Here is a 16,346-nt window from a genome sequence, read left to right on the forward strand (position 1 = left end):
AAAGTACCTTCGGGCACAAAGCTAGGGTGCTTGTGGGATTTGCCTCATTCATTTCTCTAAGGGATCACAGTAAATTTCACATATTTTATCCAGTTTTATAATTCGTCATGTCAAGAGGGATAATCTGCTACTAGTTACTCTATAGTGTAGTAAGGCTATAAGCAGAAATCTCATTCTTGTGTATGTTTACACTGCTGTTTTATACATTTTTAAACAATATATAATAATATTTTCCACATATTTAACATTTTTACTTAAGTCGTATGGCATTGGTCATATTCTTCCATATCTTTCCTTTATAATCAACATTTTTTAGGAGCTACCCACATTGTGAAACTCATTGTTGCTTAACAAACATTTCAGTATTTTTGAGTGTCTATTAAGTGCAAGGCACTGTTCTAGGTGCTGGGTGTACAGTTGTACTTGATACTTAAATGTAAGCCAGGTACAGTGTCATGTACCTGTAATCCCAGCTACTCGGGAAGCTGAGGTAGGAGTGTTGCTTTAGCCCAGGAGTTCAAGACCAGCCTGGGCAACATAGCAAGACCAAATTGCTAAAAAAAAAAAAAAAAAAAAATTGTTTTAATTACCAGGCATGGTATAGTGTGCCATAGTACAAACTACCTGGTAGATTGAGGCAGGAGGATTGCTTGAGTCCAGGAACTCAAGACTGCAGTGAGCTATGATCACACTCCTGCACCTAGCCTGGTGACAGAGTGAAATCCTGTCTCTTTAAAAAAAAAAAAAAAAAAAAAAAGGAAAGAAAGAAAGAAAAGAAAAGAAAATTAAATGTCAGCTCTTTCTCTAAGGTATCCACTGGCCAAAAGAAACTAGCAAGAGGCCGGGTGCGGTGGTTCACGCCTGTAATCCCAGCACTTTGGGAGGCCGAGGCGGGCAGATCACAAGGTCAAGAGATTGAGACCATCCTGGTCAACATGGTGAAACCTCGTCTCTACTAAAAATACAAAAAATTAGCTGGGCATGGTGGTGCGTGCCTGTAATCCCAGCTACTCAGGAGGCTGAGGCAGGAGAATTGCCTGAACCCAGGAGGCGGAGGTTGCGGTGAGCCGAGGTCTCGCCATTGCACTCCAGCCTGGCTCCCGGCGACAGAGTGAGACTCTGTCTCAACAACCAAAAAAAGGCAAAAAAAAAAAAGAAACAAAAACAAAAAAGAAACTAGCAAGAAACAACCACTGGTAGGAGGTAGGAGGAAAACCAGGAGACTGCCGCATCCCAGAAGCCAATGAAGGAAGTGTTTGAAGAAAGGAGTGATTGGTCTACTGTGTTCCGTGCTGCCAAGTAGGTACTCACAGGCATCACCAGTGACCTACTGAGATGCAGTTAACTCATTTTAACAGCTGTGTAGTGTCCAATCACATGAACAGAGAATATTCATTTCTCTGTCTCCCACGTTTAAGTGAATTATTATTTTTTTTTCTTTTTTGAGACAGAGTCTCACTCTCTTGCCCAGGCTGAAGAACATGGCTCACTGCAGCCTGGACCTCCCAAGCTCAAGCAATCCTCCTGCCTCAGCCTCCCAAGTAGCTGGGACTACAGGTGTGTGCTACCATGCCTGGCTAATTTTTTTTGTTTTTGTAGAGACAGGGTCTTGCCATGTTGCCCAGGCTGGTCTCAGCTCCTGGACTCAAGAAATCCTCCCACCTCAGCCTCCCAAAGTGTGGGGATTACAGATGTGAGCCACACTCGGCCAGCTAGGTGAATATTTGCATGAACGCTCTTGGAACGTGTCACCTGTTTGAGCACGTGTGCTCAAGTTCTCTTTGGGTGTAGGGACGGATTCAGAAGGATACACACAACTTCAGCTTGACAAGACCATACCAAATCGCTTCCCAAAATGATGGTGCTGGTACCTATATCTATCTTCAGTGTTCGAGAGACCCCACTGCTTCCTGTGCTCTGCAATATTTGATGTTGTAGACTTTAAGACTCTTGCCAACCTGAGGAGTGAAAAGTTGTGTGGTTATTACTTGACGCTGCATTTTTCTGAGTATTAGTGGGGATGAGCATCTAGGCTATCTGGGTTTTCTCTTACACAAGCTGCCTGTTGCTAGCCACTGCCCAGTTTTCCATGGAGTTTTTCTTACTCTTTTTGATGTATAAGATTTCTTTGTATATGCTGGATACTAAGTCTTTGTCTATCAAATAGATCACAAATATCCCAGTCTGTGGTGTGTCCTCTAACTTTGTGTGTGTGTGTGTGTGTGTCATAGTAAAGCTTTTAGTTTTGATGCAGTCAAATCTATTTTGTGTTTGTTTTTGTGTTGTTCATTTTTGGTGGGGGGGCGGTCTCTGTTGCCCAGGCTGGAGTGCAATGGCATGATCTTGGCTCACTGCAACCTCCACCTCCCAGCTTCAAAAGATTCTGGGGCCTCAGCCTCCTGAGTAGTTGGGATTACAGGCATGTGCCATCATGCCCAGCTAATTTTTTTTTTTTTTGAGACGGAGTTTCACTCTTGTTACCCAGGCTGGAGTGCAATGGTGCGATCTCGGCTCACCGCAACCTCCGCCTCCTGGGTTCAGGCAATTCTCCTGCCTCAGCCTCCTGAGTAGCTGGGATTATAGGCACGCGCCACCATGCCCAGCTAATTTTTTGTATTTTTAGTAGAGACGGGGTTTCATCGTGTTGACCAGGTTGGTCTCGATCTCTCGACCTCGTGATCCACCCGCCTCGGCCTCCCAAAGTGCTGGGATTACAGGCTTGAGCCACCGCGCCTGGCGCTAATTTTTATATTTTTTGTAGAGATGTGATCTCACCATGTTGGCCAGGCTGGTCTCAAACTCCTGACCTCAAGCAATCCACCTGCCTTAGCCCGTGGGATGAGTGCTGGGATTACAGGTGTGAGCCACCGTGCCCAGCCTATTTTGTGGTATTTTTTTGTTATTTAAGCAATCTTTCCCTATCCTAAGCTCATGAAGTTACTTGCCTATATTTTGTTCTAAGACTTTTTAAGTTGTTCCTTTTTTAATACACTTTACACATTAATGTTAGTGCATCTGAAATGTATTCTGTGTGGGACAAGGTGGAGATTGGATTTTTTTTTTTCCTATTGAGAAAGCCAGACTCTGCAGCCTCTCCAGCCTTTCTTTCCCATGGGTCTGGACTGCCACCCCCTCTCCTCAAGCCTCCTACAAGGACACTGGGCTCTCTTTTCCTGCTCCAGGAGTCATGTAGCCTGCTTTTGCACTCATACCTATGCATATTAATTATTTAAATGTATGTAAAATTTGGTGCCTGGTAGGGCAAGTTGGGCAAAGTGGATAGAGGGCACAGGGATATTTGCTTTTGCTTTAAACTGCTGTCCACAGAAATAGCGCTGGCTGAACTTGGAAAATGTCCACCTGCCACGTGCCTGTCCGGTCTGATGTGTGGCGTGAGGGGTGGGGATCTCGCGACTTCTCTGTGAAACTCTGCGTACTTTTACTTTTGGCTTCCCCTCCCCACGCCCTGCCCACTGTCCCCTCCGGTTTCTGGGTTGTGAGGTCTCTGAACCTTGGGGCGGCCCTTCAAGTATTCAAGCATGGGCCCATGGAGGGGTGTTTTGGGACAGGCTGCAGTACTGATTCCGTTGGTTACTGCCAAGCAGACCACGGTGACAGGCCTGCTGGGGGCTAGAGTTTCCTATTACCTCATAGACACTGAGACCCTGGATTCCAAAAATAAAAGCACGAGAAACCACCGTGACCTCATGGTCTCTGCTCACAGGGGGCTCTGAGCACCCGAGACGTCTTCACCTGCAGTGGCCTGGCCCGGCCTGGGCCATGTGGGCTCTGAGTGGTCCAGAGGGCCCCAGGGCCACCTGGCTGAAGCTCTTGCTCTCTGTTCCTGCCCTCTAGGCAGTCACCCGCAGGGCCAAGGTGGCTCCCGCCAAGAGGATGAGCAATTTCTTAAGGCACTTCACGGTCGTGGGGGACGACTACCAGGCCTGGAACATCAACTACAAGAAATGGGAGAATGAAGAGGACGAGGAGGAGGAAGAGCAGCCGCCACCCACACCAGCCTCAGGCGAGGAAGGCAGAGCTACAGCCCCTGACACTGCCCCTGGCGCCGCACCCAGGACCCGCCTTGACTTCAGGGGCACGTTGAGGAAACTGTTCGGCTCCCACAGGTTTCAGGTAGGTGGGGCCGGAGTCCGGGAGGCCCAGGGCTGGTTGGAGAGCTCTCGGAATGTGAGGCGGGCGGCAGGGCTGAGCCCATCTCAGCCCCTGCCTCGTTCATTTTAGGAGTGTTTTCCCAGCACCTAGCACGTGCAGGCACCCTGTACCATGCTGGGCATGCGGTCGGCAGATTCTGAGTTGTCAGGGAGCAAAGAGCCATGATCCAAAAGTAAAAGGTCCACCAATGGATGAGTATTAAACCAAATGTGTTCTGTCCATACCGTGGAATATGGTGCCGACATGAAAGGCAAAGCAGTGACCCATGCCACAGTGTGGATGAAACTTGAAAACACGGTACTGAGGGAAAGAAGCCAGACAAAAGGCCAGAGTGTAGGATTCCATTGATACGAAATGTCTAGAACAGGCAAATCCACAGAGACAGGAAGCAGATTGGCGGCTGCCGCAGGTGGGAATGTTTCCATTTGAGGTGATGAAAATGTTCTGGAATTCTAGTGGTGATGATTGCACAACCTTGTGAATGGACTGAATGCCACTGAACTTTACACCAGCTTTAAAAATGGTAAATTTTACGTTATGCAAATTTTACCACACACAAAAAAAGTAAATAAAGGGTAAATAACGGAGACAGAAAAAGCACTTACCCGTTCATTCTGCGAAACTCAGTGCCAGAGGCTCCCCTGCCGCATGGAGACGCATCACACGAGGGGCCTCGGTCTCTCTTGTGGAGTGATGCCCAAAATACCTGCCTGTCCTGGCCCTAACCCACTGCTGGCCTCCAGATGTGATTACAGGGAGAAAGCCAAGCAGGGGCAGTCCTCACAGATGAGCAAAAGTAACTGAACTTTCTCTGGGGTTTAAGTGATTCTCCTGCCTCAGCCTCCCGAGTAGCTGGGATTACAGGCGCCCGCCACCATGCCTGGCTAATTTTTGTATTTTTGGTAGAGACGGAGTTTCACCATATTTACCAGGCTGATCTTAAACTCCTGACCTCAAGTGATCCGCTTGTCTCAGCCTCCCAAAGTGCTGGGATTACAGGTGAGAGCCACCATGCCTGGCCATGGCCTGCCATTTAAAAGGGCTTTTTTTTTTTTTTATAAGAGATCTTGTTATGTTCCCCAGGCTGGTCTCTAATTCCTGGTCTCAAGCAATCCTCCCATCCTGGCATCCCAAAATGCTGTGATTACAGGCGTGAGCCACCATACCCAGATGGACATTTCTGATTTTGAAGGACAAACGCAGGCAGAGACTGGTCAGCCCTCTCTGGACCCCATCCCCATCCCCAAGGTGGCAGAGCCTGTGTCTGAGTGCCTGGAAGCGCATTCAAGTCCTGGGAGGGCACAGGCCTGGGGATGACAGGGAAGCACGCAATTCTCAAAGGCAGGCATTTGGGGGATGCTGCCGCAGATGGCCCCAACCAAAATAGACCTGTCCCTCCTTAAAGCCTGTCCCCCTTCGGGAAGCAGAGAGATGCAGCCCTTGTCTCTCCCATCACTGACTTTATTCCAGGGTAAAAGAGAGAAAAACTAGTTTGGTCTTTTTTTCCCCCACTCTTGCGTGGCTGAAAGCAGAGAAGCAAGCCAGCTGACATGCCAGAGCGCCTGGAGGCCCAGCTCCTCTGTGGCTGTGACGGGAAAGGAAACGTGGTATTAAGTTGTTGGGGTCGAAATCCCAAACCCTCAATTTCAGGAGCAGAAGGAAGGAACCAGCTTCCTTGCAGCTGCAAGGGGAGTCCTGGGCCGCCCCCTCAAGATGTCCCCATCCTGCCTGGGCTTAGAGCTGGGGGCTGGCCCCTGAGCCGGGACCCTCAGAGACACTCCTGGTGGGGAGAAAGACAAATGCCTGTCATAAAGCGAGTGGAAGGGTTTATCCACCCACCCAACAGTCACTTCTTGAGCACCGGCTGTGTACAGTGGACAAATACGGCAGACACATTTTTGCCCTTACAGAGAATTTGGCAGGCTGCAGAGAGGCAGGAATGACGGGAGCCATCACTGAGACACGCTGATCACAATTGCAGAGAAGCCTTCCACGGGGAGGAGGGAGGCTCTGAGACGTCCTGGGGGTGGGGGGACCTGATCAGGGACTGGAGTTGGAGGAGGTGACACCTGCGTGCTGAGCAGGAGTGAGCCCTGCGGATGGGTGGTGGGGGGACCTTCCAGGTAGAGGGGCTTTGGTTGCCGAGGGCCTGCAGCGTTGGAGGAACTGAGAGGGATACACGTGGCTCGGGTGTGGGTGTTGCCAGCAGCCGCTTAGCAAGAGAAGAGGCCAGGGCGGGTCATCCATGGGCCATGGGCTGCCTTCGAAGGCTCTAAGTGCATGAGTGGGGGATCAGATTTGTAGAGTGACTTGGCGGCAGCAGCAAGGCCACACCGGAGTAGGCGGGAAGGCTCAGGGTTGTGGTCTCTGGAGGTAGGATTGGCAGGAAGGTCCTGAGATCCCTTACTTGGGTGGTTTGAGATGGCCAAGGTGCTTAATATATTAAAAGTTAACTGCAGTCCCTTCTTACATGGGATGGCACAACCCAGGGAGAGAATATGGGGTGATTCAGAGCCCAAGGAAGCCATGAATGGGCAGGACAGAGTCGAGCCAAGGGAAGATGGTCCTGGGGGTCAGGGAGCTTCGCTTTCATTCCCATGCACTGCAGGCCAACCCTGTGCTAAACACTCTTCACATTTCACTCATGTCATGCTCCCGTTGTCGCTCTGGGGTAGACCCTATTTTCCCCAAGAGGACACTGAAGCTTCCAGCATTGAGAGATTTGCCCAAGGTCCAGGCAGATGAGGGAGCTGGGAGCTGAGCCCAGCACTGGCCACCCCACGGCATGGACCCTGCAGTCTTTGCCAGGGTGAGGATTTGGAATGAAGCAGCTTCTCTGAATTCTAAGCATTTTTCTTTGTGACCTGGTTCCCCTTAGAAGCAGCACTGCCTATGAACTGGCAGATTCAGAGCCCCAGGGACGAGTTTTCATAGAGGCCAGGGTTGGTATCTGGGCATCGTAGTTTTGTGACCTTGGGTTGGTCTCTCATTTTTCTTTTGTGTTGTTTCTTTTTTTAAATTGAGGTGATATTCACATAACAATCAATTTTAAGTGAATGACTCCGTGGCATTTATTTAATACATTCACAGTGTTGTACAAGTCACCACTATCTAATTGCAGAGCATTTTCTTTTCTTTTTCTTTTTTTCTTAAGACAGAGTTTTGCTCTTGTTGCCCAAGCTGGAGTGCAACGGCGTGATCTTGGCTCACTGCAACCTCTACCTCCTCGGTTCAAGAGATTCTCCTGCCTCAGCCTCCCAAGTAGCTGGGATTACAGGCATGTGCCACCATACCTGGCTAATTTATTTGTATTTTTGGTAGAAGTGGGGTTTCACCACATTAGCCAGGCTACTCTTGAACTCCTGGCCTCAGGTGATTCGCCTGCCTCAGCTTCCCAAAGTGCTGGGATTACAGATGTGACACACCACACCCGGCCCCACAGCGTTTTCTTTTCTTTTTTTTTTTTTTTTTTGAGACAGAGTTTCGCTCTTGTTGCCCAGGCTGGAGTGCAATGGCGGGATCTCGGCTCACCGCAACCTCCGCCTCCCGGGTTCAGGCAATTCTCCTGCCTCAGCCTCCTGAGTAGCTGGGATTACAGGCACGCGCCACCATGCCCAGCTAGTTTTTTTGTATTTTTAGTAGAGACGGGGTTTCACCATGTTGACCAGGATGGTCTCGATCTCTCGACCTCGTGATCCACCCGCCTCGGCCTCCCAAAGTGCTGGGATTACAGGCTTGAGCCACCGCGCCGGGCCTCCCACAGCGTTTTCAAATGAAAACTTGGTACCATTAGCAGTCACACAGCCATTCCCCATTCCCCCTCCCCCAGCCCTAGGCCACCATGAACCTACATTCTGTCTCTCTGGATTCACCATTTCTGGACATTGCATATAGATGCGATCATATAATGTGTGATCTTTTCTGTCTGCCTTCTTTCACTAAGTATGACAATTTCATAGTAGCATGGGTCAGAACCTCATCCTTTTCATGGCTGAATATCAGGTCTGTCCCTTGTAGCTCTGTGGCTTGGTTTTACATCACATGAGCTCTCAGATCCCTTTAGTTCCGAAATAAATCCTAGGAAAAACAACAAAAGCCCCACTAGAGACTTGCACCTTTATTAAGCTTGCCGAATTTGGATATGTGTGAAAACTTCATTACAAAGCAATGTGCCATGCAATTTTCACAATAAACCACATCATCAAATACTTTAATTACTGAAATAATTACCTACAGGCTGAAAGGATGAAAGGATTAATAGTCTGTTCTTGCAGAGACCTGAACTTGTTTAATTTTAACCTGAAACTGCAGAAACTACCAAAAGAATGGCATATTAATTTTCAGAGGCCAGAATCTATTGATCTGAGAGCGTGAGAGGCTAAACCCAGGGGGAGGACAGTGAGGATATGGAATTTCCAAGGGAAGAGAGGGGTCACGCGAGGTCCTTTGGGGCTCCTCCCACTGCTGAATTTCCACTGCCACTGTGGTATCCCCAATGCTGATCACCTCCACCCTGCTATCAGTGCCCTTGCCAACATCATCACCAGCTGTCGCTGTGACTGCCATCACCGCCAGCTGCTTCCCATAGCCATCATCAGTTCTCTGTCAGCCCATCACAAAGCCCAAGAGGCTCGTCTTTCCCATAGCAGCTCTCCTCAATTCTCCAGGACACCCAGGTCTCCTCTCCCCTTCACCCTCTTCACCCGCTGTGAGCACACATGAGCTGGGGCAGGCTTCTTACATCTCTGGGCAGAAGCTGGTTTGTGAGCACAGCAGCTGTCCCTGTGGTCGAATGGGCTGCAGTAGGCAGTCCTCAAGGTCCCTTCTAGGATTCGGACTGCTGAGGTGGGGCCATGTTATTTATTTGAGCATCTGTTCTGTGAGCACCCCAGCAAAAGCAGTCCCCAGGAATAGAAAAATACAAACTTGGCTGGGCATGGTGGCTCATGCCTGTAATCCCAGTACTTTGGGAGGCCAAGGTGGGTGGATCACCTGAGGTCAGGAGTTCGAGACCAGCCTGGCCAACATGCTCAACATGTTTAGTGAAACACTGTCTCTGCTAAAAATACAAAACTTACTTTGGTGGTGGCGCGTGCCTGTGATCCCCGCTACTGGGGAGGCTGAGGCATGGGAACTGCTTGAACCCAGGAGGCAGAAGTTGCAGTAAGCCAAGATCATGCCACTGTACTCCAGCCTGGGTGACAGAGTGAGACTGTCTCAACAACAACAAAAAAAAGTAAGAAAAATACAAATTAAAAAAATGATTCTTTGTTGCATCTAGACATGGACAGTTTGGTTTGAGAGGTGGTATTTCAGAAATAGTGGCCAAGGGTCAGAAAATGAGCCAAAGATTTTCGGGGAAGGCAGGGAAGAGGGGCACCGCCCGGAGGCAGAGCAGGCTGGGAGGGTGGCAGGAAGGAGGCTGGCGGCTTCTCCCGAAGAGGAGCTGGCCCTGCGCAGCTTCCATCCTGGCAGGGGGCGAAAGTGGGGGCTGGGGGGCAGCTCTGGAGAGCTATGGCCGTGGTCTCCCATCCTTTATGGCTTCGCCCAGCAGTTTCACCCACATGCTTCCAAGCCAGCTCTTAATGATGGGAAGAGGGAGGGCCTCCATGTGGGTCTCACAGTCTCTGGTGCCTTCCCTCATCTGCAGGTCATCATCATCTGCTTGGTGGTTCTGGACACCCTCCTGGTGCTTGCTGACCTCATCCTGGAGCTGAATATCATCCAGACTGACAAGAATCACTATGCCACCAAGGTAGGGGTTGGCAACTTTTCTGGGGTCTTACTGGAATGTTTTGCTTATGTTTATCTGCACAGAAGGGGTGCAGAACGGAGCAGCTGACCTACCGCTTGGAGTAGCAAGGTCTGTAGTGGTTTCATAGGTGTTTTCATCTTCCTTTCCAGATTATGGATAAGTATTTACTACAAGCAGGAAACCTTGTTTCACATGATGGCTGGAATCCTGGGCAATGCTAGGCTAATGAGCTGGAGCGTGTGGGGTGAATCCACTCTGCCATCTCTGGGGCAGGAGGGGCATTTCTCCTGTCTTCTGTTGATGGTCTGCATGGTACCCATGCTGGGTCATCAGAGGATGTGCTGTTTATTCACTGATACAGTTACTGAGCCCATCCCAGACGTTCACCCAAGGGGTGGTGGACACACCCTGCCTCGGTGCCAAGGGAGGAGATCAGGAGAATTAAAAGCATCTCTGGGGCCGAGCGCTGTGGCTCATGCTTGTAATCCCTGCATTTTGGGAGGCCAAGTCAGGTGGATCACCTGAGGTCAGGGGTTCAAGTCCAGCCTAGCCAATGTGATGAAACGCCATCTCTACTAAAAACACAAATATTAGCTGAGAGTAATGGCGCGTGCCTGTAATCCCAGCTACTCAGGTGGCTGAGGCAGGAGAATTGCTTTAACCTAGGAGGCAGAGTTGCAGTTAGCTGAGATAGCACTGCTGCACTCAGCCTAGGCAACAAGAGCAAAACTGTCTCAAAAAAAAAAAAAAAAAAAGCATCCTCCCCACCACCATGCCCATTTTTTGAAAAACAAAATGGAATTGATATGCAAATGAATGTCTTCGCAAGTGGTGAAAAAGGCAGAAGGAAATATTATATCTTCTTCTTCTTGGCACCTTTCCCCAAGGCAGCCCTGTGACATCTATGGTGGCAGAGAAGGAGGAGAATCTTCTCTGTCCATGTATTTTCTCTTAAATAATTTTTTTCATGTTTCTCAGAGACTTGGGGTCTTAAGCCCCAGGTCTCAAGCGGTCCACTCGCCTTTGCCTCCCAAAGTGCTGGGATTACAGGCACCTGACACTGCACTTGGCTCTCTTCCTCTATTTTTATTTTATTTTATTTTATTTTATTTTATTTTATTTTATTTTATTTGAGACAGAGTTTCGCTCTTGTTACCCAGGCTGGAGTGCAATGGCGCGATCTCGGCTCACCACAACCTCCGCCTCCTGGGTTCAGGCAATTCTCCTGCCTCAGCCTCCTGAGTAGCTGGGATTACAGGCACGCACCACCATGCCCAGTTGATTTTTTTGTATTTTTAGTAGAGACAGGGTTTCACCATGTTGACCAGGATGGTCTCGATCTCTTGACCTTGTGATCCACCGGCTTGAGCCACCGCGCCCGGCTTCTTCCTCTATTTTTAATAGAATCCGTTGACATACCTGCTATACTCATTGTCTTTTGTTCTCAATTTTTTATCATGAAAAATGGCAAAGACACATTTTGCTGTGTTTGCCTTGTTACTGTACATCCCCACAGAAACACACATTTCCATCTGATCATTTGATGTCAGGACCCTTCACTCCTAAATACTTCAACATGCCCACTAAGGTCTCTCCCACAGAGCCATGTGACCATCATCAGGCCTAAAATAAGACCAATAATCCTACCTAACAAGCACTTTTATCCACTCATCCCAAATGTTTTGTGTTTTTGTTTTGAGACAGTCTCACTCCTCTGTCACCCAGGCTGGAGTGCAGAGGCATAATCTCATCTCATTGCAATGTCCACCTCCCACATTCAAGCAGTTCTCCTGCCTCAGGCTCCAGAGTAGCTGGGATTACAGGCACCCACAACCACACCCAACTAATTTTTGTATTTTTATAGAGACAGGATTTTACCATGTTGGCCAGGCTGGTATTGAACGCCTGACCTCAAGTGATCTGCCCATCTTGGCCTCCCAAAGTGCTGGGATTACAGGCACAAGCCACTGTGCCCAGCCCAAAAATGTCTTCTATGGCACTTTTTTTCAAACTAGGATCGAGAATTCTAATATTCTATTTGGTTATGTCTCCTTGGAATTTTTTTTTTCTTTCCTTGAGACAGAGTCTTGCTCTGTCACCCAAGCTGGAGTGCAGTAGCACAAACAGCTCACTGCAGACTTGACCTCATGTGTTCAAGCCACCCTCCTGCCTCAGCCTCCTGAGTAGCTAGAACCACAGGCAGGAACCACCATACCTAATTTTTAAATTATTTATAGACAGGGTTTCCCTGTGTTGCCCAGTCTGGCCTTGGACTCCCAGGCTCAAGTGATCCCCTTGTCTTGGCCCACCAAAGTGTTGGGATTACAGGCATGAGCCTCCACACTCGGCCTCCCTGGACTTTCTCAACCTAGAAAAATCCTCACCAGGCGCAGTGGCTTATGCCTGTATTCCCAGCACTTTGGGAGGTCAAGGTAGGTGGATCACGAGGTCAGGAGTTCAAGACCACCCTGACTAAGATGGTGGTCTTTACCACATCTTTACTAAAAATACAAAAATTAGCTGGGCGTGGTGGCCCACACCTATAGTCCCAGCTACTCAGGAGACTGAGGCAGGAGAATCACTCGAGCCCAGGAGGCAGAGGTTGCAGTGAGATATCGCACCACTACATTCCAGCCTGGGTGATAGAGCAAGACTCCATCTCAAAAAAAAAAAAAAAAAAAATCCTCCCATTGTTTTCTTTTTCCTTCTTGGAAGATCCCAGCTTGTAGGACGTCCCATGTTCTGGATTTGTCTGATGATTTTGAGGTCCCCTACTTTATTTCCTGCACACCACGATTAGGTCCAGGGCTTGATTAGCAGGCAGTCTTCATTGGTGGGCAATGTTCTGGATGTGGCATTTTCAGGAGACACACCACGCCAGGGGTCCCACTCAGTTGGGTCATTTGATTTAGGTAGTGAATGCTGGCCTGCTCCACTGGCCGGGGGCACTTTTCCCGTTGCACTGGTAAATCATCTGCCCAGTACTGCTTTGGTAGCATGCAAATTTCCTCTTCCCCAGTTGGCATCTGTTGGTGATCCTTGCCTGAGTTAGTGACTACAATGGGGGATGCAAAATGGTGATTTTCTAATTCTGTCTTTCCTTCTACATTTAGTAGTCAGTCATCTTCTATAAAAAAGCACTTCCCTGTTTTCCCACGTGTGTGTGTGTGTGCATGGGTGTATGTGCCACACTGTGATTTTATTCACTGTGTTACAATCAATCATAGTCATTCTTTTCAATGTTCAGATTGTCCCAAATGTTGTCACTGTGAGCCTCTCCAAGCTGACTGCTGGATCTTGTTGACATGACTCTGTGATGTCTTTGAAGACTTCCTTGCTTTCTGGCACAAGACGTCCTTGCCCACATTGTATTTTCCCTGTCCCAGGTCTGGAAATGGTTACCTTAGTGTGAAGACTGGTGTTTTTTTTTTTTTAATTGTACTTCAGGTTCTGCGGTACATGTGCAGATAATGCAGGATTGTTGCATAGGTACACACATGGCAGTGTGGTTTGCTGCCTCCATCCCCCCATCACCTATATCTGGCATTTCTCCCCATGTTACCCATCCCCAACCTCCCCATCCCCCACTGTCCTCCCTGCAGCCAACACCAACAGACCCGAGTGTATGATGCTCCCCTCCCTGTAAGGAGGACGAGTGTATGTATGTATGTATGTATGTATGTATGTTTGTTTGTTTGTTTGTTTGAGACAGAGTCTGACTTGTTACCCAGGCTGGAGTGCAGTGATCTTGGCTTACTGCAACCTCTACTCGGAGTTCAAGCAATTCTCCTGCCTCAGCCTCCCAAGTAGTTGGGACTACAGGCATGCACCACCACACTCAGCTTTTTCTATTTTTTTTTTTTTTTCTTTTATTAGAGACGAGTTTTCACCATGTTGGCCAAGGTAGTCTCAAACTCCTGACTTCAAGTGATCTGCCCACGTCAGCCTCCCAAAGTGCTAGGATTAGAGGCATGAGCCACTGTGCCCAGCCAAGACTAGTATTTATAAGTCAAGATCTCAGAACGCTTTTCACTTTTCATCTACCTTGGTAATCACTCCTAATTGGAACATACGGATCTGCCTCCATTCATTCATTCAGTTATTTTAGAAATGGGGTCTTGCTATGTTGCCCAGGCTGGCCTCAAACTGGGTTCTGGGCAGGAGGCCCCACCTAACCTCCTAACTGGGATTCTGGGCTTGAGCCACCACACCCAGCTTCGTCTTTTAACAATTGTGTCCCTCAGGCCCCATATGGAGGTGCCACCATTTATTTCAAGAGTGCCTTTTATTGGACATTTCTGTTGTCTTACAAACAATAAAGAAAATGTTTGTTCTGCAAACAAGGCTGCAATCAATATCCTTAGTCCCTGTGCATATGGGAGCTCAGCTTCTAGGGTAAGTTCTTAGTCATGTAATTGCTGGTCCAAAGGGTCTGGAGGATGTTTTAATTCCAACATTGCCTAATTGCCCTTCAGAGAGCAGGGGCCTCATCTGCGTTGTTCACAGCTGTTTCCAGCACTGAGAACAGCATCTGGTGGCATCTGGATTTGTCGTCCAACAGATGAATTCTCTTGCTGGTGACCAGGCAGGTGCATGCGAGGGCAGCTTGACCTCCCAGAGGCCCGATCTTCCCTGACTGTGGTTCCTTGTCCCCTTCAGGTGTTCCACTACATGAGCGTCACCATCTTGTCCATTTTTATGATGGAGATTATCTTTAAATTATATGTCTTCCGCCTGGAGTTCTTTCACCACAAGTTTGAGATCCTGGATGCCGTAGTGGTTGTGGTCTCATTCGTCCTCGACGTCGTCCTCCTACTCCGGAAGCATGACTTTGAGGCTCTTGGCCTGCTGATTCTGCTCCGGCTGTGGCGGGTGGCCCGGATCATCAATGGTACGTCTCCTGCACTCCCAGGCTGTGGATGGAGAGCGAGGCTCAGGCATGCATCCAAGGCCTGGATGCACAGTCACTCTGGGCGCCTGAGTTCACAGTGGCTCCCGTTACGGAGGCCTCCTCTCTGCCCTCTCCTCTCCTCCCTCTCCTACTTTCTTCCCCTTCAGCCCTTTAGGAGCTGGTATGAGCAGGTTTACATCAAGCAATTAAAGCAAATAAAACGAAACAGGTTGGGTGCAGTGGTTCATGCCTGTCATCCCAGCACGTTGGGAGGCAGAGGCAGGAGGACCACTTGAATCCAGGAATTCGAGACCAGCCTGGGCAATATGGTGAAACCCTGTCTCTACAAAACAAAATACAAACAGTTGTGTGTGGTGGTGCCCACATGTAGTCCCAGCCACTGGGGAGGCTGAGGTGGAAGGATCGCTTGAGCCCAGGATTTGGAGGCTGCAGTAAGCCAAGAATGTGCCACCACACTTCAGTCTGGGTGACAGAGTGAGACCCCATCTCAAAAAAAATTTTTGGACTCTGTCAAAGGAAAGAAAAAAAGCCTTTGAGTTCCTACGGAAGATGCTTGTTACGGGGAAAGGGCATTTCCCAGCCTGTCTTCGTGGCACCTGAGCACACTGCTGCTTGCTATGCACCCATATGATTGTGAACAGGTTCTAGGTTTAGGAGCCCAATGCTCATCTTGTCAGCAATTATTTTTAAGGATTTCTCGGCCATGCCAGCTAGAGAGATAACTGTGTTACTGGGTACTAAAAGTAGTTCAGATGTGATGCCCTGAAGTGGTGACTGCCTCACATGTCTGTCACCGCTCTTCTCAACTCTATACGAGTGCAGGAATATAGATTTTTTTTTTTTTCCTGAGTGGTCAAGTTAGAAACCAGTATCACCGAGACCCCCAATTTTATTTCAGGGATTATCATCTCGGTTAAGACACGTTCAGAACGGCAACTCTTACGGTTAAAACAGATGAATGTACAGTTGGCTGCCAAGATTCAACACCTTGAGTTCAGCTGCTCTGAGAAGGTAAGAAGACACATCTGGGGGACTGGGCATGGTGCCTCATGCCTGTAATCCCAGAACTTTGGGAGGCCAAGGTGGGTGGATCACCTGAAGTTGGAAGTTCGAGACCAGCCTGACGAACATGAAGAAACCCCATCTCTACTAAAAATACAAAATTATCCAGGCATGGTGGCACATGGGTATAACCCCAGCTACTTGGGAGGCTGAGGCAGGAGAATTGCTTGAATCCAGAAGGCGGAGGTTGAATCCGAGATCACACCACTGCACTCCAGCCTAGGCGATAAGAGCAAAACTGTCTCAAAAAAAAAAAAAAAAAAAAAAAAAAGACACATCTGGGAAGCTGGCCTCTACTGCAGCAGCTGTCTGCAGCACAACGCTGCTCATGTGCCTGGAGCACCCTTCCCTGGGCTGAGCCTGCCTATCCTTTCAGAGCTAGCCCAGTCGTCACATCCTCCCTGAAGCTGTGCCCAACCCTGGACCCCAGGGCTCTGCCTGGTC

General features: G+C 48.9%; 2 protein-coding genes across 8 annotated transcripts in view; one reads left to right on the top strand and one right to left on the bottom strand.

The window, feature by feature from the left end:
• HVCN1 (hydrogen voltage gated channel 1) overlaps positions 1–16,346 on the top strand; it is a 41,259-nt gene that overhangs the window by 24,047 nt on the left and 866 nt on the right. For all 3 annotated transcript variants that reach the window (XM_074402241.1, XM_039471992.2, XM_074402242.1), the window contains 4 exons: positions 3,856–4,134; positions 9,824–9,928; positions 14,588–14,819; positions 15,739–15,851. In XM_074402241.1, coding sequence (XP_074258342.1) covers positions 3,856–4,134; positions 9,824–9,928; positions 14,588–14,819; positions 15,739–15,851 — 729 coding nt within the window. The remainder of the gene's footprint in view (positions 1–3,855; positions 4,135–9,823; positions 9,929–14,587; positions 14,820–15,738; positions 15,852–16,346) is intronic.
• TCTN1 (tectonic family member 1) overlaps positions 14,768–16,346 on the bottom strand; it is a 34,315-nt gene continuing 32,736 nt past the window's right edge. Inside the window, exons 14-15 of one of the 5 annotated variants that reach the window (XR_012518339.1) lie at positions 15,936–16,121; positions 14,768–14,841 (exon numbers count right to left, since the gene is read on the bottom strand). Coding sequence is in view for 1 of the 5 variants with exons in the window: in XM_074402239.1 (XP_074258340.1) it covers positions 15,990–16,121 (132 nt within the window). In the remaining 4 variants the exon portion in view is untranslated. Of the gene's footprint in view, positions 14,842–15,850; positions 16,141–16,346 lie in introns of those variants that run through there. The other 4 variants (XM_074402238.1, XM_074402239.1, XM_074402236.1 and 1 more) reach the window with 4 other exon arrangements.

This window comes from Saimiri boliviensis, chromosome 7 (genome assembly GCF_048565385.1).
Source record: "Saimiri boliviensis isolate mSaiBol1 chromosome 7, mSaiBol1.pri, whole genome shotgun sequence".
NCBI lineage: Eukaryota > Metazoa > Chordata > Mammalia > Primates > Cebidae > Saimiri > Saimiri boliviensis.